The 13637-nt window shown below is 46.7% G+C and overlaps 1 protein-coding gene across 1 annotated transcript; it reads right to left on the reverse strand.

Annotated features, from left to right (window-relative positions):
- Positions 1 to 2477: 2477 nt before the first annotated feature.
- Positions 2478 to 12127, reverse strand: BPIFA2 (BPI fold containing family A member 2). Its single transcript, XM_055344483.1, has 7 exons — positions 11971 to 12127; positions 9766 to 9910; positions 8992 to 9099; positions 7530 to 7682; positions 5215 to 5296; positions 4027 to 4114; positions 2478 to 2554 (listed from the first exon to the last, which is right to left on the reverse strand). Exons 1-7 carry the CDS (start codon positions 12125 to 12127, stop codon positions 2478 to 2480), a joined length of 810 nt encoding a protein of 269 aa, XP_055200458.1.
- Between the last annotated feature and the right edge of the window lie 1510 nt (positions 12128 to 13637).

The raw sequence follows: 13637 nt of genomic DNA on the forward strand, positions 1-13637 counted from the left end.
CTCACTCAATCTGTGACAATTAAAATATCTCCAGATATTGCCAATGTCCTGTGGGGGTGTGTGGCAAAGTCACCTTAAGTTGAGAATCACCAGCCTAATAAAGTGCCTGGTATGTAGTAGTGGCTCAGTAAATGTTTATTTCTTTTCCCCTTCAAGTCTGGAGGGAGCACTAATTCTTATCCTGTTGGGGCAGGGCCTTTAGTGACCACCTTGCAAGTAGGGAAATGGCTTAGAGAGAAGTTAGCAGCCTAATGTCACACAGCATGTTATTGGCAGAATGAGTTAAATAGAGAAAAGAAGCCTTGACAAGGAGACCCCAAAACACACTGGTTCAAATAAGCTAGCTCATTCCTTTACTGTCCCAGGGCCCAGAGATGGGTGGTCAGGGGCTGATGGAGCAGCTCTGCTATCTTCAGTTCAGGGCTTCCACCTCTAGATCTCAGGCAGGTGTTCCACCTGCTTCTGTTTCTAACTTGAGACAAGAGAGCTCAGGAGGAAGTGGACAGAATGTCCCCTTCTCCTGTTTTTAAGTAAGCGCAATGCCCAGTGTGAGGCCTGAACTCACAACCCCAAGATGAAGAGTCGCAGGCTCTATAGACTGAGCCGGTGAGGTGCCTTTTTCTTTTAAAGTGCAAAGTAGAATTTGCTGCCTCTCTTCTGCTGATTTGCCATTGGCCAGATCTTAGTCACATGGCTACTGCAAGGGAAGCTGGGAACTGTAGTCTCTGGCTGGGGGGCCATGTGCCCAGCTAAAACCTGGTGGGGAAGAGAAGAATGATCTCTGGGGGACCATTGGCCTTCTTGCCATAAACACAGGGTGAAAACCCAAGATCTCCGGGGACTGTGGTTCTCTCTACCACATCAGGGCTTTCATCAATCAACAAACACGGGGGTATGGTTATAACAGCACTTTCAGCTATAGAGGGGACGCTCATCGCGCTCACTAGCAGTCAGGCCCCAGTTGAACGAACGCCTCCCACCCTCACAACAGCTCAGCAAGGGAGGCTTGTTTTGCTAATTCCATTTGACAGATAAGAAAACTGAGATTCCCAGAGACTAAGGAACCAGCTCATGATTTTAGGGCTGGAGAGTGGCAGGGGCTGTGTAGTGCTTAGATGTGCCTCCCGGGTCCCCAACCCCATCCCCCCTCACCCTGTGCCCAGCAGCCCCTCCCCCACAACCTGAACTGAGGTCTTCACAGGATTGCTCAGGAGAGCTGGCCCACGGCCCCTCCAGGCCACCCCAAGGGCTCAAGGGTCCCCTGAGGTGAGGCAGCCTTCTTCAGAAGGAAGGTCTTTATAGAAGGGGTGGCAACCTCCTCCCTGTAGGACAAAGGGGAGACTGGGCCCTGCCTAAAGGGAGGAAGAACAGCCTGGAGAGGTTCTCATCTGTTCTCAGCAGAGGAAAAGCAGTGTCTGCTGGGGGCCGGAGAGGCAAAATATGTGGGCGACGGCATGTCACCTCTCTGAGCAAAGGCTCTCATAGTTATGTGTTCAAATCCTGACTTTGCCACTTGCTCACTGTGTGACCTTGATAAGTCACTTTGCCTCTATGAGCCTTAGTTTCCTCATCTGGTAAATAGGGACAAGCATAGGAATTGGTGAGGTCATGTGTGCCTGTAAAGGCAGCTCTCCATGATGGTGGTGGTATTAACATAAGCAGAGTGGTGCTGTCTTGACCATGGCCTGGCACAACCTGGGGTGAGCTGAGTTCTAGGGTATGGATGGAGGGGCATTGGCCAGAGAGAGGAGGTGGTCTCCGTGGGATAGTTGAGCACCCTCAAGGCACTTGGCTTCACCAGGCAGGCAGGGCCTTCAATGCAGCTCGGCAGGTGGGCGTACAGGCTCTCAGGGCTGGTGATAGGAGTTGGAGTGAGCTCTGCGTCTAGAGACTAAGAGTCTGCTTGCAGGTGCTGCTTAAATGGATCTCCGTTTCATTGGAACCCTAGCCCTTCAGAGGGACGGGCTGGGATGCAGCCTAGGGCCTTGACCCTATGTTCCTCTGCACTATACTCCTGAGCCCACAGACCAGGTGTTCCCCATTTTCCACAAGGCCTCTCAGAGTAAAGGGGAAGGGAGAAGAGCACTGAGTGGGGTTACCCAAAATGTGACTGTCCTGTTCTCACTGCCTGCCCGGCCCAGAGTAGACACTCACTAAATGCCTGCTGGGCACATGAATGGGTCTGCCCCTGCCATCGACTGTATGTGACCCTGGGTGGTCTCTTGCCTTCTCTGTGCATTGGTGTCCCCATTTGTAAAACAAGCTGGATAGTTCCGATGTCCCTTCCAGCTCCCACCCTGGTCTCTACCGCCCTAATTGCCTGACCCCCTCATCCCAATGGAGGGAATAAAATGTGCCACACAGGAGGGTGCAGAAATGGTTTTTTATTGCAGGGAATGGAGGGTGGTGAGCACAGAGGCTGCCGTTCCTACTGTGAGGAGGAGTATCTGGGAGGGCTTCTGGCTGAGCTCAGGCTGTCACTCTGGTTGGAAGGTGGCTGCACCTGCCCGGATGGAAATGCTATAAGGGACACCATTGAGCCACTGGAACCGATCTGGAATGAGACCACAAGGGATTGTTGTGGATACCTGCCAGCCACCAGGCACTGCTGCCTGAACTCTTTTCTGCAATATCCTGCAGAGTCTAAGGCCTTGGAGAAGGGGCTGGCACTGTGGTTTGGGGTGTGTCTCTGGCACCTGGCACTGACCTATCCTCCTCCCCATATTCTCCTTAAGGATCCATTATGAACAATGGCAGATGTGAAAAGACTGATCAGAGGCCAAGACAGGAGCCAGGGTTCAGGGCTCAGTATCATGGGTCAGGGTCAGGATCATGGTCTGAGATCAAGGTCATGGCTCGGTCTGCGACCAGTGTTCTTGCTCAGTAAATAACTGAGGTCAAAGCTCAGTTTGTAAGCAGTATCTAGGCTCATAGTCTGAGTGAGTGAATAAGGCTTAGGGTACAGAGTATGACCAGGATCAGACCAGAGTCACAGTTCAGTCTATGACCAAGATGAGGGGGCTCAGCCTGCTGCTGAAAAGGAAAGAGAAGCCAAGCGTGGAGGGGCCTCAACCTCTTATGGAGTACAGAGCCACCCCTTACCTTCAGGTGGGCCTCACCAGCAGTCCTCCTCATCTCCCTCTTCAGGCAGCATTAGGCACGTGGTCTTCCTTCTGAAATTTATCTGAAGGAACAAAATGAATAGCAGGTCTCGGTCTCCAGTAGAAACCAGATCCCAGTGGCTGCCACTCTCCAGTGGGTCAGTCTGACAGGCATGGGACCTCGGGAATGTCAGCCCACATCTCTGAGCCTCAGTTTGTTCATCTGTAAAATGGATATAATGACAATCCCCAGGCCACAGTGTCGTCACAAGGATCCTATGGGATGGTGTATACAAAGCTGGAGTAGAGTGATGGCCCAAGAAACCGACCTGTGGCTCTTTCCGTAGAAGGGCCGCCTCCAGGACCCTGACACCTTCATTTACTCCACTTCCATTGCTCCAGCATCCCCAGCAACCTCAGCCTTGCCTAGAGACCCAAAGGCCAAAGAAAGTCCCCACCATGGCTGGAGGAGGAACCATAGTTTTTCGTAAAGAGGGAAAGGGAAGGGCAGGTGTTTACTAGTAATGCCTACTGGATATTAGACTCTATGCTCCTTCTTTGAATCCACTCATCACCTTCCTGTGTTTAAAATCTTGGTTCACCCAGAAGGAAACAGGCTCAGAGAGGCGGAGCCACTTGAACAAGGCCCCCCAGTTGCTAAATAGCAAAGCCAGGATTTGAACCCAGATCTGGCTCATCTTCTTTCTCACATCATTCTGCCAGGCAGATTCTGTGGGTTTAAAGAGCGGTGATGGTAGAGAGCTCACAGAGGCCCAGAACACCCTCAGTTTGGCCACATTCTCCCAGCTTGCTCAGATGCTGGGTCTTCCTGCTTCTCCAGAGCCCCCTGACCACCCCTGCTGTGGGTGGGCACAGGGCTCATGCTTGGTCTTGGGAGGCTGCAGAGGGAAAGCCCCTTTCCTACCCCGGTCCCCAGGCTGTGATTTACCAATGATGTCCTGAATAATATTCCCATCCAGGTTGGAGAGTAAGGTGTGGATCAGTGGGCACACCTGGGGGGAGGGAGAGAGAGAGAGAGAGAGAGAGAGAGAATGAGTGAGGGAGGGAAGGAGAGGAGGGCCAGGAGCAGGAAGGAGGACAGATCATTATCAGCTGGGATCAAACTGCCAGCCACCTACCAAGATCTCAGAACAATAGAAATCTAGAAGCCCAAAACTAGAGAACCATAGGAGGCCAGAATTCTAAATCCTTAGAACATTGGAATCCTAGAACCTTGAGAATCTAGAGTGTTAACATCTCAGAAACCTACACTCTTAGAAACCTTGAACTTTGGAACCCTGGAATTTTAAGGAATCAAAGGGGGCCCTGGGAACCATAGAGCAGAGTTTCTCACACTGTGTGTGTACAATTCCCTGAGGATTTCATTAAAATGCAAATTCTGATTCAGCAGGTCTGGGGGTGGGTAGGAGGGCGCAGCACAGAGTGGCTGCATTTCTAACCAGCTCCCGGGTGAGGCACCCTTGCTACTGGTCAGAGGACCATATTTTGAGTAGTGAAACTCCTCCAGTTCAATGAATGACAGAACCACCTAGAGGGTTTTTCTTTCATAAATCCAGATTCTCAGCCCCCTTCCAGAATGACTGATTCAGAATCTCTGGAACTTTGGACACATAGTACATATGGTTTTGTATGATGCACAGATGAAAATACCGATTTTATAGGTCTCTATATTTTTTAAATTAATTACATAAGTGATATTAATTTCTAATTATGGTAGAGATACAGTTTTCTTTTTAAAATTAATGTTTTTAAATAAGTTTAAGTAAAATCATGTTGTTTAAAGGAGGAACGCATTAGCTAAAAAGGCATATTGCGGGCAGGTAGATATGGTGAATGGACCAAGCTTGGGACCCAGTGATTTCAGCTCACGTCAGCCGCCCCCCCACCCCCCCCACCCCCCGCTCCTCTCTCCTTCTCCACAGGCTGAGTAAAGGGGCACAGGTTCTAGCTGACAGCCCAATAAGAAGTTTGCACCCCAGAAGAAAAGGTGCCAGAGTACAATTAGGGCATACCTGTGAATGGCATACCTGCCTCCCTTTCCTCCCCCTCACCCCCAGGCATGTCTCGGGGCCCCAAGGAGAGGGGAACTCACATCCTTCTCTATCAGGCGGGACAGGGTCTTTGTCAGGAAGCTGCTCACGGTGTTCGCGGCCTTCTCGATCAGACCATTGTGGCTGGAAAAGACAGGCAACTGATAAAGCCCAGTTAAGGGGGCAGAGCTGCCACACAGTGGGGTCGGGAGAGGGTAGGAGATGGTGGACCACCTTGAAATGAGGCAAACCCAGGGGTAGTGCAGTGACTTTCTAACCACAGGCAGAGCCTCTATTCAGGGCACCACACTTCTGTCCAGAGGCTCACTTCAACTTTAAGACCCCACTTTCATTTGACACATCCACAGATCACTGCCTGCATGCCAGGCATCGAGCTATGCTGAGGACATGGGGATGAGCAAAGCCCAAGCAGCTCCTAACCTGGTGCCTAAACATGAAACAAGTCTTGCTATGGCTGGCTCCTTCGCTTCAGCTCCCAGCATGACTGGCACCTCCTCAGGGCAGCCCTCCCTGTCTGCTTGCCTAAGAGAGGGCTTTCTACCATTCGGTCCTGTTACGTGCACTGCTCTGCTGAGGGCTCATTGTAACCTGACATTTTCCTTGAGGGCTCTTTACTGCTGGACTGGACGCTTGTCTGTTTACCTTTTCCTCAGGACAATAAACTCCAGGAAAACAAGGAAAACTCCTTGTCTGTTGTCACCAATAAATTCTCCAGAGCTCAGAGCCTATCTGGTACATAACAGATGCTCAAGCATTTTTGGCTGAAAGACTGAAGTAAACATAGAATTAAATATAGAATAATGGGCACCTGGGTGGCTCAGTTGGTTAAACATCTGCCTTCGGCTCAGGTCACGATTCCAGGGTCCTGGGATCAGTCCCGCATTGGGCTCCCTGCTCAGCAGGAAGTCTGCTTCTCCTTCTCCCTCTACCCCTCCCCGCCCCTCATTCTCTTTCTCTCAAATAAATAAATAAAATCTTTGAAAAAAAAATAGAATGACAGCTTGTGACAAGTACTCTGCAGGGCAAGAGTAGATTATTTTGAGGGAGAACCTGAAAGTTGAGAAGTAACTGCAGGTGGAGGGGAAAAGGTTTTTCTAGAAGGTCAGATCAACGTGGGCACAGGTCTAGAGGTGAGAAAGAGCTTGTTGGAGACCTGGAGCAGAGGCCAGTGTGTCTGGAGTAGAGTGAGCAAGTCCGGAGTCAGATCCGACTGAGCTCAGACAGTCATGGGGAGTGCTTGGCGTGAGCGGGCGTGGAGCAGCAGAGAGGGGTGCCATTTCACAGATGTGGACACTGAGACACAGAGCAGGAGGAGGAATTCCCTGGGACTGCAGACAAGGCAGGATCCAGCAGGGCTCAGCGCTATCAGTTTGCACCCCAGCCTTCCCAAATAACATCAGGTAGTGGAGTTTTTCTTCGGTTTGGGGGGATCCTTGCAAACTGTGATCAAATCCTTTGAAGGGGTCGGGTGGAATGACCTCTGCTCAAGGCCCTCAGGGCTGAGAGCACAGACCCCAGCCTTGTTTGCCTCAACGCTAACCTGCCCCAGCCTTCAACTTCCAGATAATTCTCCTCCAACAGCCACCAAGCCCTTCCTCCCTCGACCCTCTTCCTTCACCAGATCTGCTCTTTCAAGCATACAGGTTAAGAAGTAGCTTTTGTGGATTAACAGGGATCAGTGATTTAAATGGAGAGGATTCAGTTTTCAAGATCTCATTTCAGGAACTTTCCAATGAATGGAGGACTCTCTGGGGACAATCTGAAATTAGATCCCATTTACTTCTCTTCCCTCTCCCACATGGAGGCAGGAAGGAAAATACAATTTATTATATTATTATTATTATTATTATTATTATTATTGAAAGGTATAATAATAAAGGGGTCACTTTTTCAAGAAGAAGTAAGAATCCTAAATGTGCATGCACCTAACAACAGAGCTTCTAACAGCAGGAATCAGAATTCTGACAACTGCAAAGTGATCAGAGGCCAACACTCCTGTCTCAGGAATGGAAAGAACAAGAAGACAGTCAGCATGGATATTATCATCACTGAGGGTTTAATGTGTGCCAGGCTGTGTGCTAAGCACTCATATTTTCTCATATGGTCAACAACCAATGAGGAGGCATTATTGTCACTTTCAGTTTACAGATGAGTAAACTGAGACTCAGAGGGGCTAACTTGGTCACAAAGTGGTAAGTCAGCATCGAGTTGATATTTGAACCAGGGTCTGTCTGACTCCAGAGCCTAAACTCTTTCTTGCCACATGGTGCCACCTCGTGGGTATAGGAATAGGGCTGAAGCTAGGGGTCCTCAACTCCTCTGAGAGCCCAGCTCTGCTGAGATGGATGGGCCTTACCCGTCCAGCACGGTGAGTGAGATGCTGTCCTCATCACTGCTGCATTTTCCCACGATCACTGTGACAGCGCCAGTCTGGGCATCAGTTGCAAGTCTGACGCTAGTCACAAGGTCCAAAGAGACCTTCAGGTTGACCACCCGGCCAATGAGAGGCCTGGAGGAAATAAGATTCCCAGTGAACAGAGGTCTAGAAGGCCCACTGGGGTTCTTCCACCAGTGGGAATATTTACTCTCCAAGATGTCTATGCATAATTTCAGCACCGTCTATATTCCTAATGCGTTTAACATTTACATTAAGGGCTTCTTCACCTGGCCACATAGATTTGGTTCATATGACAGTTTTATATAGCACCACTCTAATAATGAAAATAATAATAATAGTTAACATTTATTGGGGGCAAATTATATGCTAGGCATTTTAAAAAAAGATTTATTCATGAGAGACACATAGAGAGAGGCAGAGACATAGGCAGAGGGAGAAGCAGGCTCCCTGTGGGGAACCTGATGCCGGACTCAATCCCAGGACTCTAGGATCATGACCTGAGCCAAAGGCAGACGTTCAACCACTGAGCCACCCAAGTGCTCCTATGTTAGGCATTTCTAAGAAGCAGTTTTTGGGGGTGCTTGGGGGTCCAGTAGGTTAAGCATTTGACTTGCTTTTGGCTCAGGTCATGATTTCAGGGTCCTGAGATTGAGCCTCACGTCAGGCTCCTTGCTCAGTGAGGACTCTGCTTAAGATTCTCTCTCCCTCTTCCTCTGATCCTCCCCCTCCTCTCTCTTTGTCTCTCTAAAAATAAATAAATCTTTAAAAAAACATATTTTTTCCTGGATTAATTCATTTAATCATTACAGTGATACCATGAGGTAAAATTACTATTATTATCTTTATTTTCAAAATGGGGAAACTGATACAGAGAGGTTAAGTAACCATCCTGAGATCTCATGGCTAATGAATGATGGAATCTCCGTGTCTTCAATTTGTCTTCTTCCATATATGCTCATTTTTCCTATCTCTCTCTTTTAAAATAATTAAAATAATTTAAAATCATAATTTCCTACATGTCCTTCACTATATACTGCACACTACTATGTGTGTTTAGCCATAATGGTCGCTGCTTTATTCAAGAGAATCTCAAGAGACAAAATAATGCTGGTGGAAATTTTGCCAAAGAGTTATAAATGCTCATGCCTTCTCAGTTTTTTTCAAATTTTACAATTAGATAAATGTTATGATTTCAGAAATATTTAACGGGGGATTGTTTTAAAAGAGACTTTGTTCTGGCCAAAGTTCATTAGAACATTTACTTCAGATTTTAGAGCTGGAAAGTCCACTTCATTTACAAATTAGGAGACTGAGGCCCAACGCCACATAGTAGCATGGAGAAGTGCCTGACTCCAGTTTGGAGATCCATTGGCCATGGTGCACTCCCTCTCCCAAATCCCAGACCCTAATGCATACTCACAGGGCCAGGGTGACATTGGCAACAACGGGGATCCTTATGTTAAGGCCTTCACCATCAAGAGTCAGTTCAGCTTTGATTTTCAGGATGCGGGAGTTAATGATGTTCAACCTGTGCAAAGACCACAATTTCCCTTTGTTATTCCACATGACAGCCATGTGCTGAACACCTCTCTACACCAGCACCATGCTGAACATTTGGGCCTCACCAACCTTACCTTCTCTGGCCTTCACAATAGCCCTGTTCAGAGGTTTGGTCCTCTCCATGTTATGACATGGCATACTGAGGCTCAGGCAGATGTAATTTCCCACAAAGGTTCCAGGGAGGGATAAGTGTCAGAGTTGAATTTGAACCCAGAACTGTTTGACTCCAAAACCCCATGTGTAGAGTCAGCTATGTGGTATGAACTCCAGTTTTCTCTCTCCTGAGGAGATTCTGACTTTTATCTTCAGCTATATTTGGTGAAGAAAGTCATGCTCCCTGGAAAAGGGACCTCAGGCACCAGCAAACAGGTGGAGGTAAGGATTAAGAGGATCCTTGCCCTGATCCTAAAATTATGCAACATGTAAGCCTAAATCCATGAGATGCCCAGATTGGCCCTGCAGTCCTGCTTCTAATTTTCTCAAGCTCTGATGAACTTAGCCTCAGACCACCTTGATTCTGTGGGGAGGAACAAGGTTTAGCTACCTTTCTGTCTTTGACCTTAAACTCACCTCCCCAAAGATGGGTGTTCCCTTTTCTTGGAGCAAAGATCTCCACCCTGAAACATCAACTTACCCCAAAGTGTCATCCTTAGCTGGAACAATCTTAGAAAGAGCATCATTCACCAAGTTCTTCACTTCCTGCACCTTTTCCTCAGCCAGATGCCAAGCCTTGGATTTCTGAATTATCTTCCAGTCAGCCTTCAGTTTTTGAAGAACAGCTAACAAAAACGATGGTCATTTAGTGTCATGCATCACTTATGGAGCAGTGACTATGCACCAGGCACTAGGTAAGACTATTTGCCTGTTATTTCATTTACTCTTCATAACTACCCAAATGAGATAGATATTGTTATTATCTGCATTTTTAAATGAGGAGATAAAGGATCAAAAGGTTAAGAAATGTGCCAAAGGGGACGCCTGGGTGGCTCAGTGGTTGAGTGTCTGCTCAGGGCATGATCCCAGTCCCAGGATTGAGTCCCACATCAGGCTACCTGCATAGAGCCTGCTTCTCCCTCTGCCTAGGTCTCTGCCTCTCTCTCTATGTCTCTCATGAATAAATAAAATCTTAAAAAAAGGGAAATGTGCCTAAAGTCATGAGTCTGGAGAGCCCTTGTTCCTTCCATGCTGCCTTCATACTAATATATTCTCATCACTCGTAAACAAAGCTATCACTCAACTAACCAGGCAATTGATGTTGATTGTACAGCAGCTTCTAGTGGTGACTTGAGAAGAGGTCTATTGCTCTGATGAGATGTTCACACGAGTTTAAAAAACTAGGTCAAACAAAATGAGAGAATAAACTAAGAAATGGAAAATCTAGAATCAAGGAAAAAGTATGGCTCCAACTCAAAAGTGGCAAATAGGAGTCCCAGAATGACAGCTTTGCAGTAGGCTCAGATAGCAATAATTCATACAGGAACAGGAAAACAAAGTGTTCTAATGGGAGGGCTATAGAGAAAAGAGGGATTAGATAGTCATAGCAGATGTAGAATGGTGCATATAAAAAGAATTAAGGCTATGCAATAGGAAATAAATCAAGTGAGAAACAAGGCAATTATTAATCCAAGGAAAAACAAAAAGGTATACAAGAGAAGCCATGTAATTATAGTTCTGCAACTTGGCTCTGCAATGGACAGTATCTACCTAGTTATGATGGTGCAAGTGGAGACTACCAATTTCAATAAAAGTATATTTGGTCCTATAATTCACTAGGTGACTTTGATCCAGACACTTCTGTTTCTGAACTCAGTTTTCCCAGCAGTGAAATTAGAGAGTGGATCCTTTCTATATCTTTGAAGGTTGCTTAAGCCCTGACAAGGTTTGAATGGTAGCCATTTATAGCATTTACTTCCTCCTATAAAGAATGTTTGTCAGTGTGCTGTTTTTTTTAAACTTTTTAAAAAATTTTTATTTATTTATGATAGTCACACAGAGAGGGGGGGGGCAGAGACACAGGCTGAGGGAGAAGCAGGCTCCAGGCACCGGGAGCCCGATGTGGGATTTGATCCTGAGTCTCCAGGATCGCGCCCTGGGCCAAAGGCAGGCGCTAAACTGCTGCGCCACCCAGAGATCCCTGTCAGTGTGCTGTTAATGTTTCAAGAAAATGAAAAGAAAACCAAAGAAATCAGAATAAAAAAGAGACATGATTAAATATAAAGCTAGGTAGCTGTAAGGCTACTAGACTGAGGTATGGCTAATTTTCAATGAATTAATACAAATCAATAAGAAAATTGAACAACCTAGCAGAAGAATATTCTATAAATATGAACAAAATATTTATGCCAAAATATGTAAATAGTTAATAAAATATGAAAAAAATGAGTGAATTCTTTCATAACTGGAGAAATGCAAAGTGAAATGAGTTACAATCTTTTATCTATGGAATTACCAAAACATTTAAGTTGCCCATACAAGTGCTGTCAAGGAAGTAAAAAAGAAGGCACTCTTCCAAGACTTCTGGAGAGAATGTTAATGTAGGGGATTTGTCAACATCTCCTATAATTTAAAATGTGCATACCTTTAGAACTTTTTAGGAATTTATCCTATGCACATATTAGGAAAATTTGCCATAATATAATGTGTAAAAGGATATTCATTTCAGCATTGCTTGTTCCTAGAAAAATAATGAATGAATGAAGCAGGAACTGAATAGCCACCTTTTTTTTTTCAGTAAACCACCCTTAAACAGCAACCCCTGGTGGCAGCCTCTGGTAATGCAGGCATAGCATTCAGGAGGCAAGCTCCTAGGTGCCACTGATCATCCCTCTTGTTTACTCACATTCAAGTGTATTGTCAACGGTCTCAAGTCCTTTCTCAACGACAGGTTTCAGTTTGTCCACAACATTATTCAGGTCGTCACCAAGATTTCCAAGGACAGACGCTGAGGTCCCAGTGAGCAGGCCGCATAAGAGAACAAGTTTCCAAAGCTGAAGCATCTTGTCTTGACACCTGGACAGTCATAGGAGGAACAGGAGTGAGAATTACCCAGAGAGAAAAGAAATCTTTGATAAGCACCTATCATTCTTACACTTTACATTCCTTTAAGATAGATATGGCTAACTGCTTTTACAGATGAACAACTCAGGTCAGAAAGCTAGAGAAACTTGCCCAGAGGCACACAGCCAGTGAGTAGAAGAGCTGAATTTTGAAAAGTCACAGTTATCTCCAAGTCTATGCTCTTCACAAGAAGGTCCTTTACATATGCTGGCTCCTCTGCCTGGAACATCTTTCCTCGTCTCTGCAATTTTGCCTAAGTCATTTCCTACTGACTCTCCAGCTTCAGGAATACGTCATGCCTTCTGTGAAGCTCACTCTGGGCCCCTTCTCTTCCCAAAGTTGAGGTTAGGGTGTCCCACCACACCATCCTACTGTCTTTGTCTTCTTTTCAGAGTTCTAGGTGTCAGTTAGTGATGACTTGTCTGCCTTTCCCACCAGGCTGTGAACTCCTTAGGAGAAGGACTACAACTTACTTTACTGTAGACTCTCCAGCCCCCAGTAAAAACCTGGATCTAGGAAGTACAATAAATAAATATTTGCTGAATAAAAGTATGGGCAAATAAATGGGCACCATGTCATGACCCTACGTTGTTCATCAGTTTGACACTTCTCCTAACATATCTCTTAATATGCTATATTCAAAATATTCGTGAATCCAAGTGGCCCCATCCTTCTGCCTCTTGCTCCCAAAATATTCTGAAGATCTCCATGTGGAGTGCCATTGGAGGGCAGGGGGAAGCCCATCACTCACAGGTTTGGAGGAGGATGTTCGTAAATCCTTGCTCCTCTGCACGGTCTCCTGGGATTCTGCTAGGTGTTGGTGGCCTTTATATGGTGGTGACAGGATGGGAGGCTACACAGAGAAGCAAGTGCTGGTTCCAGGGCCATCCAGAGAGATTCCAAAGAAAATAACCCTGTCCAGGATGAGCAGATAGATTTCCGACCCAAAGGTCACCTAGGATGCTTGAGCTGAAATGGATGGACGTGCAGAGGCCTTTCTGCCAAGACTAAGACTAGGTTCTCATGGAGCCTCCAGAGGCCAATACAGCAACCATCATGAGTGGGAGTTGGGGTGATGATGGAGTACGGATGAATAGGAGAATGATCTGGTGGGAGGACCCATAGTGATCATGCAGCTAATTCTGTCCTCACTTGGGAACTGAGGCACAGAGAGGGGAAGCAACCAGTTTGAGGTCACCCAGTAAGAGAAGTTCAGTGGTGGACCTCACAGTCAGGGTCAGTGACCAGGGAGGTCACTGTGTCCAACCCTCCTCTGGTGTCTGAGGGTGGAGCCAGCCTCAGTGTGAATGTTTGTGATGACGGAGAGCCCACTATCCCCCAAAGCCTGCCTGCTCCATCTAGTTGGTCAGGAGTTCCTCCTCAGAGTGAACAAAATCTGCCCCCACATTACCCCCATATATGTGGGCAACAGCGAGGCCTGGGAAAGTT

The sequence above is a fragment of the Nyctereutes procyonoides genome, unplaced genomic scaffold (assembly GCF_905146905.1).
Source record: "Nyctereutes procyonoides isolate TBG_1078 unplaced genomic scaffold, NYPRO_anot_genome, whole genome shotgun sequence".
NCBI lineage: Eukaryota > Metazoa > Chordata > Mammalia > Carnivora > Canidae > Nyctereutes > Nyctereutes procyonoides.